The following is a 13,535-nucleotide window of genomic DNA, read 5'->3' on the forward strand; positions in this document are numbered from 1 at the left end:
AAACAGTCTATTTACAATTATTTTTTAGAACAAGTAAAAACTACGACTTCGAACATAAGACCGCAATTGCAAAGTGGATAATTTTATTCTTTTTCCCTCCATTTCCGTTCGCCCTCTCGTTCTCTCTTTCTTTTTTCCCTTCAATGGTTGTCAACGTTTACATTTGGGCTCAATTAAACTCCTGAAAACGCAGTTGCTAATCGAAGACAACTTCATTTGAAAAAGTTTTCACTGCCTTCTTTGACTTGATCTCCTCGTTAATTGTATCCTTTTGGAATGATTTTCCTCGGCTGTTTCTACGCTCTTCCGCCCTCCTTAGATTCTCTGCCATCCCTCCCATAAATTTCTTTTTCCTTTCCTTTCTTTAAATATTTAATTTTGATTGCTAGTTTAAATGGCTAACTGGCTAGATTATCTGTGCGCTCACCAGGATTTCTTCTTCCACATCGAGTCGTTACAAATGATCGACTTTCTTTTATTGAAATTACAAGAACTTTAATTGGATCTCAAGGTAGGATCATTAAGGTCAAAGATGAGCGACATTTTCACGTTCGTTGCCTAGCTTTCAAAAGGCTTTCTTAAAATTTTTTTCTATCAAGAGAGACTACTTCTTACATTTTATGATTCGATTCCTGACATTAAATAAAATTGGAAATTTCCACTATTTATCAGGAGCTTTCTCTTGGAAACGTTTAAAAAAATTTCTGCAATTAGAGTTTTAAAACTCTACTTAACACTTGTGATATCTTTGAAAAAAGAAATGAGTTTTTAGTAATATTCATTTTTTTTCTCGGCTGATTTTAAAAAGTAAAATTAAAATGGATTTTTAAGAAACACATAATTATTAGAATACCTAAAATTAACTTAAAACATTTCAATAACATTCAAATTACTAATTTTTAATTTGAAATCATACTATAAATTATAGAATTTTGAAGTCAGTTTTTCCTTAATTTACTCAGTTATTGCCAATCTTATAGAGTTAAAACTCTATTAAACTAATTTCATAAGAAATAACCTAGTTTTGAAATTTTACAATAGTGTATTGTGTAAACATAGGTGTAACAAACTTCGTTTTTGTATTTCTTTGAAGCCTCCCCACCCCCATATTTAACAAGATAAGCGAGAATATTTCGTTATTTACTGAAAACTATAGTCACATGTTCAGCGAAATTTCAGACTGCAAAACGATTACTTTCATCTCTACCTCCGATATTCAAAATGGCCTTTTCTTTTAAAGATCAGAAACCAACAAAAGACAAATCTTTTAAATATATCTTTATGTACAAGATGAGATATAGACCAAATGAAGAAGAAACAGTAAACTCTACTACACATTTTTTTCCCCTCCTGAAGGCAGTCATCTCGAAAACATGGAAATATTGAATGTTAGGAACTACAACTTATCTCCAAATGGCGGACTCCACTTTATGTCGTCACCTCCCTCCACTTCGAAAAAGAGTGAACAAGAGAGTAACCGAACCTGATTTAAAGACTTCTTTTACTATTGGGTGTACCCAAAAATGAGAAAGTTAGAACTCTCCAAGCAGCTGCAGTTATTTTGACTTCTTGTCCAACTGACACACTAGTTACGTCTTTAAACAGATTTAAAATTTTTAATGGCAAAAAAAAAAAAAAAATTGCCAAAGTTAAGTGAATAATTAGCTTTTTATGCTTTTGTCTTCGCATTGTTATTTTACATAAAAGTTAACTTAAATTATGCATCTATTATAAAAAAAGATTATGTAAACACTGCGTTTTATTCACTTTGTGATTGGTAGATAGTCAGCTGATACACGTCATTTGAAGTTTGTTTTGCTAGTAGTGTTTGAAATATTTAATGGAAATTCCTACTACATCGCAGTCATTATTTATATTGCATTTTATGATGAAATGGTGTCAGAAAGTAAAGATTTAATTAATACGAAATAAACAGCAAAGGGGTTTAAAACAATATTATTTGTAAATTCTACTTTTATATATACTATTTGCGGTAACACTAATGAATTGTTTTCCGGTTTCTTTACTGTTTTCGAGTAACAGAACTTTATCGTCTCTTGGCTAGCCATCGTCTGAATATCTAATCTGCAGATGTAGTTAGCCCTGCATTGCTTTTTCTGTAAATAGTAATGGGGCTTGCAGCGTTTCAGATGAAGGGGGGGAGGGAAATGTGAAGAAAGATTGAGAGAGAGTCTCACAATTTGAAAAGTAAAACTGATCGTGGAACTACAAAGTGGGAGGCAAAATGTGAAAAATTGATTCACTATTTAGATATTGGAGATATAAGTAAAGAATGTGGAGTTTTGAGTTTTGAATCAGAAGTGGGCTGGCGCATGTTCTCATCATGGAAAGATTAAGCCTCCAGCATTGAACGAATATCCAGTGGACTTAACTTATTAACTGGAACTGACGAATATCGCGTACAGTATCGGGGTTGACGAATAGAAGCGAGCAGGGAGCAACCCCCCTTTCCTGTTTAAATAAAAGCACTCTTTTTTTTTAATTCTTATTATTAGCTCGTATATGCGAATATTTGGAATTATTATTCTGGGACTAATTTATTAAAAAAAAAAACCAGAAATCTGTTCTCAAATTCGAACTCATCTGCCTTTATTTTTTAAATGTGAGGATTTATTTTAAATAAATTTTTTTCTCATAAATATTGCAAGCTTAAGTGCCCTCAAAATGTAGGTGTTTTTTTTTTTGCTCAATTTTAAGCGCAGGTCTTTTTTAATGCAGTGCATATGAGTGATCTATGAATGATATTTTTATTGATCAACATTTTAACAATACACGCTTATGCGCATGTAATTAAAAAAATATTGGAAAAAGTATCGTTATTGTCGTTTAGTAAGTGGCAGATTAAATACTATTCCATTCCGATTTCACACTATATACTATTCATACAATATTGAATACGGTATCTGAATAACTTTTGTATGAACTCATTCAATAATTTTTTAGTGTTGTAAAATATATTCTTTAATATGGATAATAAGCTACCATATCTTATATATTTGCTTTTCTGTTGTCAAATTTATTAGGAAAAATTGCAATGAAATGAATTAAATAATGAAAAACTTATTAAACGCATTTAAGTAGATAAACTTTTCATTTATGCATTTTACTTATTTCACTTATTTATTTTGAATGCATATTTTTCTGGGCAATTATACTGCATTGTAAGCGCTACATTCTGTGCCTTACAACTTTGATATCATTTAACAGGAAGAAGGTCAGTCTAAACTGTAATATCAAATGAAATGACTTGTTGCAATGGATGTATACAAGGTGCGTCTAAAAAGTACGGTAAATAGGAACATAAAACAAATCATGGGAACAAAATACCTTTATTCTCCTCTAAAGCAATATTCATTGAACACATTACATTTTTGACATCTTTGATGAAACTGTTAGAATGAGTGAGCGAAGGCCCTTTTGGAATGGAGTGAAGCACAGATGTCACACGTCGTCGGATATGTGGTATGTCTGCAAAACATGTGCCCTTCAGGACGTGCCCAGTCCTGCACAAATGTGGGCGAACACGTTGGATGCGTAGCAGTAATCTTTTTCCCAATTTGTAACAAAATTTCATATTAAACCGTTGCTCCATTTCAATTTGATGTCAGTTGCGCATACACGCTGTTCGACTACCCACAGCAGATTAATCTACGCCAGTTTCTTGCGTTCCTTGATACACTTAGGAGGTACTTAGGGAGAGCTGTAAAAAGACAGCTCTTCCTAAGTCCCTCCCGGCGCATGCGCCTGACCACAATTCTCAGTTACGTTGCGTTTGAGATATTCATCCGTCCATCGAACTTTTTAGACAACAAATAAGCAACAACTTGTACAACAAATAAGCGAAAATTGATAAATGTATTTTATCATTATACAAATCCAAACTAATGAATAGATTCAAAACGCATTTTCCTCACAATTTGTGATGAAACCTATAAAAAATAGAGATGAGGATATAGCTGATCCCACTCTATTTCTGTACCCACTAAGTTGACCATCATTGGGGAAGTTTCTCATTCCCATATGTGAGGTATCTCCCGGGGGAAGGGAATGTCAATAATAGAAATAGTCTCGCATCGTGGAGGAAGGGAATAAAATCTACTCACTTGTTGAAAAGGACGATATCGGGCTTCCAAACTTTGTCTGGTGGCAACCTGAGGACATTGATGCCACCGTAATCCGCCTCGTCCCAACGTAACTGGTAATCACTCCAGACCTGTAAGAAGAGCATGTCAGTTACAATGACTGAATAAAATATTATTCATTATTTAATTCGGAATGATTATCGGTCTTTAATCGACAGGAGCATTCTGCCTCCGATTTTCTGTTTTATCTGTACAAAGGGATTTTCATCTTTTGGACAGATTGCGCTAAAATACTTATTCAGATCTCTACTTTTGGCCTCAGGACAACTTACAGAATCGTGTGTGACTAATTATAGTTTTGAGCTATCGTGTTGAAATGCACAAGAATAGACAGGTAAATAAATCTTTTAGAACTTTGGTTAAAGTTCAAGAATCTGTGAAATTCCATGCATCTTTCAAGTTGAGTTTCTTTACTATCACATAATCAGCAACAAAGAAACAGATAAACAAATTTCTCGCAATAGTTGGTAAACAAATGTAATTTTGGAAAGAAAAAATTACTCCAAAGTTCAGTCTTCTTGTTTTGTTTTTTTAGTTTATTTGTTTTTTCCTAGAGTTTTTGGAGTCACAATTAGATAGACGCGATGTCAAAAGTAGTATTTAGGACGGGAATTTAAAACATTGAAGCATATGATAAAATCAACAGTTATTAAAATGGCACATATTTTAATTCATTGCATGATGAGTTCTCTCTAAATCACATTCAGTTTTTAATGGGTTTCTCTTGTGGAAAGATAATACAAAATCATTCCTCGAATTATGTAAAATCAATATCTAATATCTTGTGAAATTGCTAGAATATTATTCTAGTTTTCCTTCAAATGAAATAACTGGATTCTTGGTCCTTCGAGTTGATTGCAGCGACTTAGAGAGGGAGAGACCACGGATAGAAAAGATTATCAAGCTTTGAAGATTCTCTCTCTGGACGTTTAAGGGATTACGACAGCTAGCAGGACGAAATGGGATCTGTGCCTCATTGAAATCTACCCACTGCCCCTTCATGGATTATATGCTATTCAATTATAATTTAGTTTCCAGACTCAGTAGCAAATTAATGAAGCTGATATGTTTTCTGATGTCAACTCTTCGATCAATGGTCAGCAAATGGCTGTTCTGTATAACGGACCATTGTTTACAGAAGTTTAGTTTCGAATAAAATAATTTTGAATATTTTTGAATTAAAATTGAAATTGAAAATTTAACTCGCAGTTTCTTATGTAAGCTGAAGCTCTAATATTTTAATTTCTTATGAGCGATGTGTGTGCATCTTCTATCTTCTTCGCCCTCTCTTCTCACTTCCGAAAGCAACGCTCAATAATTTTGTAGCTGGCATTTTTATCGAGGCAGGAATGCCAGTTTTGAATTCCGTCACCTAACTCATCACATCGCACAACATATTGGCACTTCCTTATATTGAAAATCACTTTATAGATATCACCATTCTGAAGTGAACAGATGGAAAAGAACTCAGCATTTCGGTAGACTCTCAGTTCATAATCATTCTATACAAGTGATGTCTTCATGAATGGATGCTGTTCGTAAATACTTTTAAATATTTATTTACAAGTTATCATTCATCCAGAAAGATAAAACACAGTTTTTTTAATGCTATCTATGTGGGAAAATACATTTCAGTTCCGATGACACCAACGAAATGATGAATATGATTTGATCTAAAGGATGCTGCACGTACTTATTTTTCTTTTCTTAAATGTTAGTATTTCATTTAAATGCTTCAAGTTCGTTTTTTGAATGTTCAGTTAAAATTGCTCAAATGTGTCATTTCTAAAAAATGATGGGAGTTTCCGCACCATCTTACATAAAAGTGTTAAAAATATTTATTTATCTGCAAAATATTCTTTTCACAAATTAAAAATTTTGAAAATGATAAACAAACATTATAATTAATTATTCTAAATACTCTGGAATCTTTCATATCAATATTTGATAAATGCTACTACGTATTGAATAATAATTCCTTTAAAGTGAATATGTTAAATAATAATTAAGTGCAGACAGTATTAGAATATTACATTGTCATTGAAAATAGGCAATTGTACACATTTCGGAGAATTGGCAAATTAGAAAGTGAGTAAAAATATCACAAAATTCCGTCTTCAAAGTTCCATTTAAACGAAAGTGTGAGAAAAGTAATTTTGGATACTTTTAGATTTTTAATGCCCATCGTTTTTTGTATTCTTTGCAATGTAGAAGCCAATGAAAGCACATGGACATCTTTATTTGCAACAACTATTTATGAAAGAGGCCGGAAAGTTCTTTAATTGACTTTCTCACCTATCTCTGCTTTTCCTTGTAAGATTTCCTGATTTTAAGATTGTGAATTGATTCATTCAAAATTTGATACAAATCTAAATTTGGTTCTCAAGACCACATGCGGAGCATAGAAGAAGGCTAATATGAAAAAAAAATTCTAGCGAGTTATATTTGAGCAGCTATGTTCTTAAGGACAAAAACACGCAGACTGACAAAGGCCTTCCAGTTGAAAGAATTTAGTCCAAAAAATTCAGGTTATAAAACCATATATCAAATTTCACTTATCTCTTAGTTCATAATGTATCTCAGGAACAAATTTCTGTCAAGATTTTATAAAGATTGAAATTTTGAAATGGAATCCATTTTTCAAATTTCTTCGTTCTAAGTTTTGAGGTTTTGATGACGTAAAAAATACTGCACTTATTTTCGTGCACCGAGCATCTCACATCTCACCATACTACTACATGCACTATATTGCTATAATGTTTTCAGACAAGCCGTCATAATTCCAAACACATATATTTTAGTAAGGCTACCAAAAGCCGCTTTGGGCTCTCCGGCATAGCATTAGGTACATATTCTGCAGATGCTTTCCCCTAACTCTTCCCTCCCTAACTTATAATCTGTTTTCTATTTTTACGAAAGATTACTAATTGGAGATTCATTTAAATCTTGGAAATATATTTGGACAATTCCAAAACTTAAAATTAACAAAATGCTCATATAATTAACATCATATTTATCTGATATAATTAACAAAACGACATCAATTTCTTAATTTAACCATTTAATGAAAATAAAGGGTACTTTTCGAAATATAATTCTGTGGTTAAGATGATAAGATACTCATGTTGTCCAGAAAGGGCATAAAAGCGAGAAAATTTCTCTGACTTTCTGTTGTTAAGAGAACGCTAATTGTTTTAGAGAAAAACCTGGGTTTTCGTGAAATTAATAATTCTCGCTTGCTTCTAAATAAAATAATGCGTCCTTGCATAATACTAATTAATAAGACCCTTCAAATGAATACCGGGTGTGGGTCTATGGAAATTTCTGCAGGTGAAATTATTTCACTAGTTGAAATTTTACTGGCAGAGAGTTCTCTATGTATGACAGAGAAGTTTTGCCATAAAGTAGTTAGTGGCAGTGTGTCGGAGAGAGAAAAAAAGTCTTGCTATGCCTTGGATTCCTCTAAACAGGCTCAATTGGTATTAGTCGAGGACCGACGCTGGCTATCTACTTTGTGTGGGACTGAATGGATGTGCAAAGAAGGGCAGTTTATACTAATGTTTAAGCATGATTGACTTGGCCGAAACATTATAATTATTCTTACGTAACCAAGATTGAAATTACTGACCACAGGAAAATGCATCCCATCCATTCAGCCACATTTACATTCTTTACTCGACTGTAAATATAGCCTCTACTGAAACTATCTGATGACAAAATGTATATTATTGCAATCTGAGCCTGCTCTCTGGAACTCATAGACGGGTGTTTATTCGCTTCTGTTTCACGCCAGCCCAAACTAGCGAAATCGCTCTGTTCATCTCTTTACCAAAGAAATATCTACTAAGTGAAATAAGGCTATCAATTCCTGCAGTTGACAGGGTTCATTTAAGCGTTGTCTTTAGCAGAATTTTCCAAAAGAACATTTGTAAATTTTTAGAGAAGATCAAATGCAGAAACTATTCATTTTTACAATAGACCTCAAATAATGGCCGCTACAGAGGGCTGTTAGCAGTGAAGCAAAAGAACACATCAGATAAAGGATTCAGTGAATATATTATATGCAACTTTTCACTTTATTTAGAGCGACAGTAACGAAAGGAACGAAGACTCAATAACCATAGTGCCCTCTCTCGTATTTTAATTTCTAAAATAAGTAAAATAAGAGGAATTCCAAATCAGATTAAATTCGCCTGCCGAATAAAATGCTGAAGACTGAAAAATCAAAACATTGGGATGGATGCACCGATCTGCCAGGCTAAATTAAATCACTTTACTGAAGGAAGATAAAATGAAAAAAAGCTGGTAAAGATCTGTTCTGAGGTGGAAGGAAGGGCACAGAAAAATCGTTCCAAAGGAGGTGCAGTTAATGAGGAGGATCGAGTTAAAGAAGAAGTCGACCCTTTTCCGAATGTAGTTACCCGTGATTGGCGGGCCAAGCTTGTCTAGTTTAATTGAAGAAGAACAAGACCATAGTGGACTTCCGGCAAAAGAAGAAAGAAAAGGGAGAGGAAAAAAAGAAGAAAACTCACGAATGGCAGCCAAGCGATCGAAATCATGATTTGGTTCATGAAAGAGAGAATAGATAGGATTTGGAATGAAGGGAACGATATTCTCGAAATGAAGAGAATTAAATTAATAAAGGCGACACATGCTTTCATTTTATCTTTTATTTCCTTTTTGAAAGCCATTTGAGACAGTGCTCTCCTAAACTTTCTCTCATATTTGATGTGTTATGAAGGAAAGTGAATACTTCCAAATGAGTGAATTCGGAGGGGCGTGACCATCTGAAACTTTTCATTTCACGCGAGTGATTGCCTTCACATACACTCAAACATATAGATTGATGGAGAGATAATTCTCTAATATACTTGATCTGAAATTTTATGTACAATTCTATTAATAAAACAATATGCTGAATTTCAGCTAACTTGGAGCTGATATATTCACGTGCGCATCAAAGAGAGACTTTTCGTAAACAGTTTTTGTCAAAGTTTTATTAGAATTCTACAATTTTGAAGAAGAACCAGCCCACCCCGTTTCGTCTTTGAATAGTCTTATTTACAACCAGATCAATCGATTGACAAACATAGTTCCAAAATTAGGATGTTTTTTTTTTCGGACTGAGGGAGCAGAGCCTGATGAAGGGGCTGAAATACAAAGTTTGTTACAACCGTCAATCAGGCAATAAAATGAAAATAAAACCGAATAGTACTGACCTGTAAGCAAAATAGAAAACATGAAAATTCCTTAGATTAAAGTTCTAGACTTTAAAAACAAATTAATTTGAACACGTTCGACTCCACGATCTTTGTAAGTCAAATAAGGCTCAAAATGAGATATTCCTAAAAACATTTTTAAAAAATCTCTAATCACCCCCCTCCCTCCTCTTAGAGTCTCTAGGTTTAAAACCTCCGTAATTCTGAGAAACATATTTTTGATAGTGTGCCAAAAGGTGTGTGAACGCGATATCTCAAAAGCGCTTAGAAATAGATGGATAAAGTTTGACATATCATTGTGAGGAGGAAAGAAGCATAAAATGAAAATCCGATCGTGTTGAAACGTAACAAACTTATCGCATTGTATATACCGAAGAGTGTTATTCTGGGAGAAGGCTCCCAATAGTTAAATATATTTTCGAGAAAGCTTCGTTTTATGTGCCCATCTGGTTCCCCCTTCTGGAAGAAATAATTCCTTGAATAACAAATCATTTCGCCGAAGCAATGCCAGGAAGCTTCGCAATTGAAGTGCAAGAAATATTTTGAATAAACCTCTTCTTTTCCTGTTGTTGTCATTTCGAGATACTGTTGTCTTATTAAGGGTGAAAATAGTTCCCAAAACAGCTTTCATCCTAGTTTTAAAACGGTTAAACGGTTGTTGAAATCCGATGCACTCACAAGTCATAAAATAACGCAAGGCATTCAAAACTCCATTATGTATAGTCCATATTTTTATAGAATTATTTTGGAATATGAAATTTTTATTTATTCAAAAAAAGTCCCAAGTTTCATGACCAGCTACATTATGGCGCTATTATACACAATTCAAGCTAGCTGGGAAAATGACTAAAGTCACAGTTTCATCGACTGGACCGTTGAAGCATGAGGGTCAATGAATTGACACTAACTAGAACAAAAATGCGTGTACTATATAGGGTTGTCAACTTCACATGCACATATGTTTTGACACCTAGACGAAAAATCAACTTATAGACCCAAGCGCTATCATACTTCAACAATTTTGATGATAAAACTATATGCTACATTTTACACTTCTAGATTTATGCTTAAAATGTAATAGAAATTCGTCATTTCGGAACAGAGATTACTTACAAAATGCCATCCTTCTCGAATAGTTTAAATTATGGAGATATAGTTTTAAACTAAATCCTATTATATTTTTAGTAGTTTTCGATATAGTTTAAGCTAAAGCATTCACAGACAGAGATAATCTTCAAATCATGCTCTTTTCATTTAGAAAGTTTTGAAATGTGAAGATTCATCTGAATTCTGAAATTTCAAAATTTTTTACAACTCAATTATTTTATTTTGGATATGAGAATGTAAAAGGGACTTTGATTGTTCATTGGCATCCACAAACACAGCGCGGAAGTTTTGATTATTCTATTACAAAACATTAACTCAAAAATCGAACGCCATTATGAAGATATTCTACGCTTAAAATAACAAAAACAGAAAACCATCTGTAGAGGATTCACTTTCATAACCATTTTCCATTCAATAAACGTAAGTGCCTTTCACTATAACGATTCGTGGAAACCGCCTGTCGCCACCTGTGAAATGTGAGACATTTTTCTTGCGAGTGTAGGCTATTTCGCACCTCCTCGTTGTTGTCTCTAGATCTTGATTAGTTGGAGCACGCATCAAAGTATTTTTCGCTTCTCTTCATGTGTCATTAGAAGCCCCCTCACGTGACTAATGCTAGAATTCCCACTCCATCCAGCATTTTCATCCTTCTCCCTATTCTGTCAGGTGGCAACACATATCGAGCAAGAGACTTGGATATCAAAGGGGAACCCGCATAACATAAAAGAATCTTTGGCCTTTTTTCATTTACTTTCGCTCGATTGAATCTAACATTCAGTATTTATTCAGTTTTTATCAGCACGATAATCATTTGGGAGTAAAAGAAGTATAAAATATTATTACAAGTCACACGTAGTGGGGTTCAACATATTTGGAAAACTCCTGGCATCAAACCTGGATGACGAAATAGATTCGTTCGTATGAAAAAGCCTCACTCAACACCATCTTTCCTCTTTTAATGTTATAGTTTTTGGTGATCGGAAGAGGGTGAAATAGAATACATCTGAAGAGTGCTTTACAAAAAGGTGTCTAAAAACTTTGAATACAAAGTTGCTGATTGTGAGATTCATTTTGAATCGCTAAAAAGTTATGAGTAAGAAATAAGTATTCTCCTCATTTCCACTCCTTTTGAACTAGATGTTCCATCAACAAATTCAGTAGATACTTTCACCCTCCTTACTACACATTTTTCAATTATTCGAATTCGGCTGAAATTACAAGAATTTTTTTGTCCGCATAGGCAAAGTTCTAAAAAAAACAAATATTTAATAATAAATGTAAAAAAATACAAAAACACAAAAAGACGAAACTATGGAAAGAATATCACAGATATTTTACATTTCTCATCTGAAGATAAGAAAACCCGATGATAGAAAACATGGAATTTTTTTTTTCATGCGTCTACAAACGGATTTAACACTAAACCAACCTCAAGCGGTCAAATGACCAAAGGCAGTTCCAGTGTATCGGTGAAATGCTGGTAGGATTTCTGCTGATAAGTTAAAATATAGGCCATTATCATCCCTCTTAAAAAACACTTCGCAAGAAATTAAACTCGAAATGTGTGCTGAAACATATACAAAAGGACATACTTGAAAGTAGCGATGAAAATAGGCAACTAGAGAGCGTGGTCTCTTCAACGTTTTCTCGTGTACTGTCATCCCCTCCCGCAGGAAGAGTGAGGGCATCTGATTATGCCGTGAAGACCATGGAAATTCAGACTTTTTCACTACTCACGGAACCGAGGGAAGGTGGAATGGAAACGGAAGTGTTATCAACTTCGCATAAAGTTACATCACGTAAGCATTATGTGTTTCGGAGTATTATGAAGAAAACCAAATAAACATTTCGGAGGCCTACTTTCTACGTCATTTTAAATCTATTACGTTTACATAAAACGTCAATAGACGGCCAGTTCTTTGCAAATTCGTTCTCGTAATATTTTTTAACTTTTTATATTTTTATTTTCGATTATTTTCATTTGTATTCAGACAAAAGGTATTCTTCCTAAAGAAGGATTTCGCTTAAACCAACCAGCCAGTTTAACCACTCTGTACTCTGTAGGTGAGTGGGTAAACGTTAATTCTGAATTGTTTCAGACGCCGAATGAATTTGTTTTCCAAGATATGATGATTACAGCTACCTGAGAATAAAATCAAGCCTACAGGCCTACTATGCGCATAAAAAAGTGGAAAGTTTCAAGTAGTCATGAACATCCTTTGAAGAAGAACATAGCAGTGTTTATAGCTGAAGATGAGGAAAGTAGAAGAGGAAAATATTTTACATTTGTGTTATTATAATATTGCTTTAACATTATAAATATATGCATTCAAAATTTTCTTCTTTATATATTATCAATAAATTAGTATGTATAAGAAGCAATATATCTGTTTATTTGAATATTAATTTCCTTGTTCATCTCACTAACTCATTGCGTGTAGAATCCACATTTGTTTAAATTTATTATGGAGCCCTTTAATAATTTTAATGTAAAATACATCAGCTATTTACGTAAATCCACACTGTAGGTATACAAAATACAACAAGGAAAAAAGAATTTTTTATACAAAATTAGGCTTATTAAATTACAAAATTAATCAGTTTTCTTAAGCCTCTTGCCCAACCCTTTCATATGATTTCTGCAATCAGCAATTCAATTCTCCTGTCTTTTAATATTCGGACATTCAGTCTACATTATAGTATCGTAATAATCTGCGATGTGGCTCAGAAGTTTTATTTAGTGAATTATTCACTATTTTTACTTAGTGAACTAACCACTATTTTTTTATTTATTATTTTTATTTAGATTATTATTTTTTTATTTATTGTCATTGAAATAATTGTAATAAGAAAAATGAATAATATGCTCACAAGTATATCAATAAAACTGGAAAGGGCAAATTAGAAAATAATTATTAAATTGTATAGAAGATAATTAAAAACTAACATAAGAATAATAACATAACTAAAGTGGAAAAATGATTGAAGAAGAATTTTATTTTTGATGAGATGAAAATATAAGTGAACTATTGACGGTAGTTTGATC

The 13,535-nt window shown here is 33.2% G+C and overlaps 1 protein-coding gene across 1 annotated transcript in view; it reads right to left on the reverse strand.

The window, feature by feature from the left end:
• LOC129975993 (acetylcholine receptor subunit beta-like 1) overlaps nucleotides 1-13,535 on the reverse strand; it is a 191,277-nt gene that overhangs the window by 59,403 nt on the left and 118,339 nt on the right. Inside the window, exon 4 of the mRNA XM_056089319.1 lies at nucleotides 4,125-4,234. Coding sequence (XP_055945294.1) covers nucleotides 4,125-4,234 — 110 coding nt within the window. The remainder of the gene's footprint in view (nucleotides 1-4,124; nucleotides 4,235-13,535) is intronic.

The sequence above is a fragment of the Argiope bruennichi genome, chromosome 1, assembly GCF_947563725.1.
Source record: "Argiope bruennichi chromosome 1, qqArgBrue1.1, whole genome shotgun sequence".
In the NCBI taxonomy this organism is placed as follows: Eukaryota; Metazoa; Arthropoda; class Arachnida; order Araneae; family Araneidae; genus Argiope; species Argiope bruennichi.